Consider the following 9649-nt stretch of genomic DNA (forward strand, 5'->3'; position numbering starts at 1 on the left):
GTGTGTGTGTGTCACAGAGAGAGCGAGAGAGGTTGTGTAACAGTTCTATATGTATATAATAATAATAATAATAATAATGGATACTTTATTGATCCCCATGGGGAAATTACTTGTTTTTCTCTGCATTTGACCCATTCACTCAGTGAAGCAGTGGGCAGCCCACTAAGCAGGCGCCCGGGGAGCAGTGTGTAGGGACGGTACCTTGCTCAGGGGTACCTCAGGGTAGCCGTTCGAACCGCCGACCTTCCGATCATGGGGCGACCACTTTACCTACTGAGCTATCCCTGCCCCAATATATATATATGTGTATATATTTAATTATATAAAACAGGCTACAAATAATAATATGTGCAGTATAACTGTATTATTGATGTAGGTTGGTTATTTTTGTTCTCCGTGGTAACATTCATTTGGATTTAATTCATTTGTCCAGTTGTAGTAACCTACACTTTAGAAGTCTGCTGTTATGCTACATTATTCCAGTTATTCCACCTCATTTCTGGGGCAAATATTGTGCGTTTAACTGCAGTCCAATTGCACTCTCTTTCCAAAAAATTGTAATTGTTGAATAAAAAATACCTAAGACCCGATATTGATAAGATAATGATAAATGCTTCTGTTTCTTCTGGAGGAGGGACCCTCCTGCTTCCTCAGTTGATCATGAGAAGGCGTAGCCCATCTTCCTCCACCGCTTTTTATCTCCTCAAACCTCTACCTCCCCCTCTCCTTCCACCTCTCCATCACTCTCCATTTTTTTCTTTCTCCCCTCCCTTCTTCATCCTTTTTCTTTTCTTTTTTCACCCTCGCTTAACTTATTCTTAACTAACAATAAATATAATCAACCATATTTTTACTTGTGCCAAATCAATGTCTTCATTCAAGAAAAATTCATCTTAAGAATAAAAACAACAAATGTGTGATGTGTGTGTTGATGGACCGGCACACATATGTTTTACATTTTAGCAGTATCTGTTGTGATACGTCTGAGAGTGAAGTTAAGTAACGTGGGTTACTAGTGGTTCCGAGAATATTTAAAAGTGGAATGGGAGCCAGAGCCTTCGGCTTTCTCTGCCTTCACGATTAAGCTTAAAACTTTCCATGTTGATAAATGTAACTCTATACACCACACCCTGTCCAAGTATTGTTGCTGACTATGTCCTTCCCTTTACGACCACAGTGTACCCATCTTCTCATGGCTGCTTCCAGCAGGACAGCATGCTGTCTCACTGCGCTCAAATGGCCTTCACACGCACCACATCTCAATCCAACAGTGCACCTTCGGGGTGTTTTGGACCCGTAGATTCACATCATGAATGTGCAGCTGACAAATTTGCAGCAACCGCATAAGGCTTTCATGCCAGTATGAACATGTCTGAAGAATGTTTCTAGCACTGTGTTGAATCTGTGACATGAATGATTAAGACAGTTACGAAAGCAATAAAAGAGTCCAGCAACTGGATCTAATATTGCCTGTGAGCTCAATAAAATAAAATATAGCAGGAAAACAACGCCAGATCAGTTTCTCCTCGTCGTTAACAAACAATCAAGCGTTACCCCACACTGCTGACGTCACTACGGGAAGTCACGCCCATTAGACTTCCCCTTACTTTACATTTCCGCAAAGTTTTGGAGTTGTGGCAGGCTTCCCTTAATCGGGTTTATTACAGTTTTGTTTATAGACATTTATAAGCTAAAAGAAAAGATGAGTGAAATTAAGCCCAATGATAAAGGGTCGAGTGAAGAGAGCGCCGAGGAACAAGACTGGGCAGCGGCTAAGGCTGCTTTCGACAACCTCAAATCTAACAAACCCAGACCTGTGAGTGTTTTAATGCTATTTTCCTTTTCGTTAGCATGTTTGCTGTGTTATATACTTTCACGAAGAGTTGTTTGGGTAACAAACCCCTGAACATGTCTTGCATTTCTTTTTTCTCATTGTTCATGCACCCCCAGCCCAAACCCAAGAATGCAGTCACCATCGCCGTCTCCTCTCGCACTCTCTTCAACATGAAGGCCGAGAGGAAGATCTTTGAGGAAGAGGGCTTAGAGAAGTATGTCGCTTTCCAGCAGGAACATGAAAACGAGCCCCTAAAACCAGGACCTGCTTTTCCCTTCGTCAAGGTAGGCCTGGGCCCCTGTACTGTCAAACCTGCTGTGCAGGGCGTGTCCCCTCAGAAGTGTTCATTCACTATTACAACTGTCTGTGATCACATAGTTAAAGCCAGGGAATACTTATTGATAAACAGTAATAGCTAACAAGGGGCTGCATGTCTATCCCTACACCTAAGAGGAGGTGGTGTAAATGCAAGTGTTTGGCTGTTGTCACTGCTAGAGCAAACATGGCTAAAATAAGAGAAATACCTAACACCGCACCAATTGCTTAATATTTAACTTCTTCATTGCTTTAAAACCGGTTTTACTACTTGTTACAATGACATGGTACAAGCTAGGAAATCAAATCATTTTCAACAAAGAAGACTGAGAAGTTATTCCTGTAAAGCCTGATAGGTGCTGAGAGCTGATGTTTGCACATGTTTATCAGGTTCATTGTCTCACAGAGAGTTATTTTAAAACACTTCTGGTTTTCTCGTTTGACAGTCACTGTCCCTGTGGTTCATAATGAGTGCTTCAACTTTGCTGGCACAGCTGGTACCATAGCCACTCCTGCCATTCATAACAGCCAAACTGTCCAAACACAGAGCATTACAACATTAATGAATTTGGTACTAAATGCAAGGTTAATGTATTAGGTTGAAGTCATTTTACATAATAAATTATCAGCACAGTGTGTTTTTGTGCAATAATATACAAAGGGCCCTATCATCATTAATACATATATACTTTCTATTCCAACAGTTGACTGTCGGATAATAACACATGGATGAAAATATACTGGTAGTGCCCACAGCATGGAATAATAAATGTGACTTTTTTAATAGTAATTTCTCATATGCATGCAGCCCCGAAAGTCTACTCTACCTAGAGGGTATTTTAGATGTAGGTGTCAGATGGGTTCAAGGTGGGGGTGGGACTACATTAGAGATCTGCTGGTGATGGATAAGTTGACAGAAGAGGTCAGCCAGGAGTCTCCATGGACTATGATGTTTGCAGACATTGTGATGTAGTGGGAGTAGGGAGCAGGTCAAGGAGAGTCTGGAGAGGCGGAGTTATGCACTGGAGAGAAGAGGAATGAAAGTATGTAGAAGCAAGACAGAATACCTGTGTGTGAATAAGTGTAAGAGTGAAGCTGTAAGGAGGAGAGTTAGTGAAGGTAGATGTGTCTGAACCATCCAAATCAACAGACAGTTCACAAGAGAGGTGCAGGAGAGTGCAGGCAGGGTGGAGTGAGTGGAGACGAGTGTCAGGGGTGATTTGAGACAGAAGGATCGCAGCAAGAATGAAAGGGAGGGTTTACAAGATGGTAGTAATACCTGCTATGATTTGGAGATGATGGCACTAATAAAATGGTAGGAGGAGGACCTCAGAGAAGGTTCCTGGATGCAGTGTGAAAGAGCTGGCGTGAAAGAGGAGGTGGCTAGGGATAGGGTGAGACGAAGGTGAATGATCCACTGTGCCAACGCCTAAAGGGAGCAGCTGAAGGATGATGCATTGCTTTAAAAGTATGATTTAACCAAAAGAATAGTGGTTACTTCTGTTGAGCACTCATGCAATATCCTTGCTTTGGGTGTATAACATGGTTTGTTTTCTTGTGCCTTCTTAAGGCGCTGATGAACGTCAACACTCAACTGAGGGAGCTCTATCCAGACAACGAGGAGCTGTTTGATATCGTCTTAATGACCAACAACCATGCCCAAGTGGGAGTGCGCCTCATTAACAGCATTAATCACTATGGTATGCTGCGCCGAGGTCTGAGCGTGGAGTGTGATGTTGGATCAAGTCTAGCAATTGCGCGTCTAAAATGAGGAAGTCTTTCTTTTTCTGCACATCTTACTTGTTTTTTCTCCTTGCTTCAGATTTGACCATAGAGAGATTCTGCATGACAGGAGGGAAGAGTCCTATTGGTTACCTGAAGGCCTACCTGACAAATCTTTACCTCTCCAAAAGTGCAGACAAAGTCATACAGGCCATAGATGAAGGTAAGTGATGTTGGTCTAATATTTTAATCAGTACTTTGCAGAGTCTTGGACTTCCTTCACCACCTTCTAGATGTTTAAGTACTTCTTATATTTACAAGCCTCAATGTTGACTTTGTGACTCATTCACGCTTCAGAGGGAAATCTCGACTTCATACTAAACTGCAAGAAATAGCTGGTTGATTTACAGCCCGCCCACCATTCAAATGAACACAGAATAAGCTTGTGTGTTAACCATGATATTTATTTAAAACAAGGTGAATTAAGGGCTCTTGATAGGCTCAATTTATTGTGTACATACTATATACTGTTTAGAGGTTTTAATCCTTGCTTCGCTTACCTTTCATCAGGAATTGCTGCTGCCACAATGTTCACGCCGGACACAGAGCAGGAGCTAAGCAACACTCAGTTGAGAGTGGCGTTTGATGGTGACGCTGTTCTCTTCTCCGACGAGTCAGAGATCATCGTGAAGCAGCATGGCCTGGACTCTTTCTTTGAGCACGAGAAACATTTTGAGAACAAACCTCTCGCTCAGGTAACATATGGTTGTTTCCATCTTCTCCTACATCGCTGATGATTTTTTTCTTCCTTTTTATTTTGTTCTTCAGGAAACAAGAAGTGAGCATTTTCAAAAAGTTTAAGGACACACATAGAGTGCATAGTTATAGCTTACATAAAATAGAAGATGGGCTTTGCCCATGCCCCTCCAAACCTGTCTCAGGCATGCCTTTACCCACACCTCACCATGTGGGATCATTTCAGCCCAGGCGACACCTGAAGACTTTGCACTGCCACTGCAAAGACAATAGTGGTGTAACAACATACACAGAAATTTACATTAACTGCTTACATTTAGAATCTAGATTCTAGATTTTTGTTCTGTGAGGTTCTATCTAGAGTCTAGATAGAACCTCACAGAACAAAAATCCCTCCACAAATACTGACCTAGTTGGTGCAGGATGTGGCAACATAATCAAAATACAACAAGTTGGAATATGGCTACGTCCCCTATTGCAGATATATATATTCTGTCCATCTGTGCAGACTGACTCAGATCCATTGCAACATGTTGGAGACAGGTTGCAACCTGTGCAATTACCTTGCAATCAAAAGTGGTCACCCAGAGGCTGAGAGTGTTCCATGCTACTTGTAATTGAACGCCATATCCCCCCCAAAAAAGCAATGCTATCACCGGGGCAACTGCTGATGATCCTTATGTTATTAGGATGTTGTCCTGTATTTACTGTTGCATGACTGAGCCACTAGTCAAATACTATAAGTGTAGCCATTCACACTTTTTAACAAGTGTTTTGCTCTTTGTTTTTGTAGATAGTTTCACTGTGCAGTCATGGTGAACTGTTGTTTCAGAAGCTGACTCGGTATCAGTAGACAGTACTGGCTGTCACCGCATACTAATGCACCCCACTAGATTCCTCATTAATTACAGTGCAAGCTGCTGATATGAGCATATTACGCTCTGAGAATTATCTGTGGGGTTTACGCACCCCCTTGTGAGTTTGTAAATATGTTTCACATCATCTGAAGCATTTATTTTCCTTGTGTGTGCTTGTGGTTGTGTATATACTATCTGTATTATCCGTCCAGATTACAAGTAGTAGCAGTTTTTCAGTAACTGTGATGTTCTCCACCCAGTGCAACCATCCATCGAATGGAAAGATGATTTAAAAGAGAGGCTCTATGTAAATAAAAGCAAACACATTGCAGTGGATTTCTTCAAATCTAACCTATCACACACAGCTTTTTATCTTCACAGTCCTCATTTTAAATTCAATTTACTTTTATTCTTTGACTCTTTCAGGGACCATTAAAGTGTTTCCTGGAGGCCCTGGGAAAGCTCCAGAGAAAATTCTATGCCAAGAACGAGCGTTTGAACTGCCCCATCCGAACCTTCCTGGTCACGGCCCGCAGCGCTGCCAGCTCTGGAGCTCGTGTCTTGAAGACCCTCCGCAGCTGGGGCCTGGAGATCGACGAGGCTCTCTTCCTGGCGGGGGCTCCGAAAGGGCCCCTGCTTCAGAAGATCAGGCCGCACATCTTCTTTGACGACCAGATGTTCCATATTGAAGGGGCCACGGAACTGGGAACCATATCCGCACACGTCCCCTATGGAATCGGACAAAAGTACCACAAGGGAAAACTCATCGAGCAGCCTAAAAAAAAGGAATAACCTAAGAAAGGTTAAAAAAATAATATTACACTCGCACTACTTTTGCTCCAGATTAAATATTTATATTCATAAAAAAATGTCCATTAAAGGAATCCTAATTTTTAAAGGATTTTGCTCATGAATTGGCAATAAGCATTTTCCTCATGAGAGGGAATAACTGCTGAACAGGAGAATGTATTTTCACACCAGAGTTACACTAGGTGCTTTACTTTCACTTACTGCTGTCGAGGAAAAGCAACCTTTTGGTTGGTTTTAACGTTTGTGCTTACCACTTGAAAGATCTGCAGAATAAGTTTTCTGCTGTTTTTTTTTATTATGTTCATAAAAAAGGTTTATCCCTTTTATCTGTGAGGTTTTTGGCAAATACATATATAAATATATACATATAAAAGTACTGGTACAGATCACCAATTCCATTATTTTCGGTGTTTGGCAAAATCCTCACCCATTTCATATTTTGAAAGGGATTTTAGGAGGTAGAATAACTTCAGCTTACAAGGAGCGCTGATGCTGTTTCTGTGTGTTACTGTACTCATTTATTTTTGAAGTGCCACAAAACTTGATCTTGTTCTGTAGGCTGTTTACGCTGAGTCTGTGTGTCAGCCAACAAGCTGTAACCAGACTTTCTAGGATGGACTGACTACATCTACGTATGCCTTTGTATATGTTTGCAGATATTTATGAAATTTATATTGCATAAATATGTACCTTAATGGTCTGCATAACTAAATGTCAGGAAGAAGTTGCACAGATACACTCGCATGTTTTTATATGCTGGTATATTTAATCTTTTTCATTTTTGTACTCACATTGTGGTAACACAATGATAGCTTGTCTACACCATTTGACTTTTCTACCAGCGAGTAGTTAGATAAATAAAGGAATGCGATGAAACCCCAGTTGTTGTGTTTTGACAGTGTTGGGTAGTACCTAACTGCACGTACTGTAATTATTTGGAGGCACTTTATCCTGCTTTTTTCTTCATTTGACATAAAAATATACTAAAGATTCTCTCAGATTGTTGTGTTTAGGCAGAGTTTGCCTAGTGAGAGCAACATCTTTTTATAAAAGAGCTACAGAGCTGCTTTTTTCTTTTCTTTCCTTATGTCAGGATGCTTCTGATTTATCTCAAGGCCTTTTGAGAAGGCCTGACTGACTCACACACAAACAGATTAATGGCACTTAGTGTAATACTGCAGTTTATACTAATATTTCATATTTTTGGCACACAGGTTATTTGCTTTAAAAAATGACACATTATGTATATAATACCTCGGTATTTATAGTTTAATAGGATTTTGGTTGCAGAGCTTTTACATTTAAAGGTATTTTTGTCCACCGCTAGGTGGTGCTATTTACCTGTAAGTGCTCCTCTTTACATTCAGGGCCTCTGGGATAGTCTTTCTTTTCTTTTTTTTTCTTTTTTGTTTAATTGAAAGAAATTTTCATATACAAAACGAGTCAAGGAAACATTTCAAAAGGTGTGTGTGCGTGTGCACTTTAGTTTTTAACAATATATAGTATTTAAAGGAACACACTCCACTTTTTTTGGAAATAGGCTCATTCTCCATCTCCCTCAGAGTTAACAATGCAGCGTCTTCTTTCTAAATCTGTAGGTTAATAGGACTTTGGAGCGGGATCTTAAGGGATGGGGCGTGGCCAGGATTTTTGCTCGAGGCGCCATATCAGCAGGCCAAACAAATGCTTGCTGTGTGTGGACACACAGACACGCATACACGTTTACACACACAAACCATCATATAGAAGAGAGATTTCTGAATAGGGATTTTGTTTCTGTTTTTTGTTAAAGAGACATGAAAGACCTCAACTTAGGGTTAAGTGTATAAACTTGAACTTGAATCATCTTTATGATGCAACCGAAAGAATCATGAATCTGAAAAGCTACATGATTTTTCTGGATTTTATTTTTGTCGACTTATGAAGTTATATATATTGTTTTGTATATTTTTGAAATTTCTTAAGGAGAAGATTGCTGATTGGTCCTAACCAATTACTGTATAAAAGATGAACGACACGACAGCACTTCCTCCCATTGTGCAAAAATGAAGCCAAAATATCCAGCTTGTGGGAGCTGCCATGTTCCACTTTTGGAGCCAGAGTCTGCTCAGTAGTAACTCGTGGTGGAGCGTCTCTGCCCACACACCCACTGGACGTGACCGTGAACACGCCCCCTTACACTTTTTACATAGCCCGGCTGCTCTGTCTCTCATTCTGCAGGGTATGGGTAAAATTTATCATACAAAACATGCACTCTGTGTAATATGGATTAACGTTACTGCTGAAGATGTGAGGACATCTGATCTCTGAAAAAACAACTGTTAATGAAGCTGGAAAAACACACCCACGTCTTGATCCTTAAAAAAGCATATTAATATATAGTAAAAGCCAATCAGAAATAAGTAGAAGTAAAAGGCTTCAGCCTACTAATATTAGTCAATAAAATACATTCTCTGCGTCAAAAGTGATGAGTTAAGGTGCCCATGGAGGCATTTGGCCCCGGGGTAGACCCAAGTCAGGCTGGAGAGATTATATCTCTTGGCTGGCCTGGAAACGCCTTGGTGTTCATATTCATATTAATATTCTTATTCTTCTATGACAAAAAAGTACAAGTGTTCATTTAAAGAAATAAACAGAGCAGTAAGAGATGTTTTTTTTATTTTATTTTTTTTCTTTATTTTCCTTAGCCGAAGGCCGTGTCGTTTGTTTTCTGACCTGGGAGTTGGATAGTCCTGGCTCAGGGACTTTTTTGGACGCCCTGTGTCACTACTGTTTCTGGCCTCTTGTTGTCTTTTGGTGTGTTTTCAGAGGTTCCACTCAAGGTCATATTGTTCATTTTCTTAACTAGGAGTCGGATAGTGCTTGGCGAACAACTTTTTTGGCTGCTCTGTGTCACTGGTGCTTGTCCTGGCCTCTTGTTGTATTTCAGTGTGATTTCAGAGCTTTTGGTATCGCTCGAGGTCGTAACATCCATTTTCTCAACTTGGTCTTGGATAGACCTTGACAAAGAACTTTTTTGGATGTTCTGTGTCACTGGTGCTTGTCCTGGCCTTTTTTCCTTGGTGGAGAGCAGCTGTCGTCACTTCTGCAATTCTGTGCAACATAATTCGGGCCGCGCTTCCTCTTGAGTGGAAGCTGGAAATGTGTTTCCACAGAATTTGGCTCTGGGTTTTGGTGGTCCATTGTAGTAAAACCAGCGTAAGCTTGTTGGCTTTTGTATAGTAAGCATGTTCTTATTAGTAAATACTTTAAAGTATTTACGATAAGATTTAACAATAGTGTGGGTACTGCTTTACAAACCTTATTATAATTATTAAATGAAATGTCTATTTTACACTTATCATTAAATTATTCA

At 40.6% G+C, this 9649-nt stretch overlaps 1 protein-coding gene across 1 annotated transcript; it reads left to right on the plus strand.

The window, feature by feature from the left end:
• Positions 1-1592: 1592 nt before the first annotated feature.
• Positions 1593-7287, plus strand: LOC308397525 (cytosolic 5'-nucleotidase 1A-like). The gene is made up of 6 exons (XM_080883460.1): positions 1593-1816; positions 1951-2118; positions 3720-3849; positions 3972-4094; positions 4442-4626; positions 5911-7287. The coding sequence occupies exons 1-6, from the start codon at positions 1703-1705 to the stop codon at positions 6274-6276; spliced, it is 1086 nt and encodes a 361-aa protein (XP_080739586.1). The 5' UTR covers positions 1593-1702; the 3' UTR covers positions 6277-7287.
• Positions 7288-9649: the final 2362 nt, after the last annotated feature.

Source organism: Rhamphochromis sp. 'chilingali' (assembly GCF_963969265.1).
Source record: "Rhamphochromis sp. 'chilingali' genome assembly, chromosome: 5".
Taxonomy (NCBI): Eukaryota; Metazoa; Chordata; class Actinopteri; order Cichliformes; family Cichlidae; genus Rhamphochromis; species Rhamphochromis sp. 'chilingali'.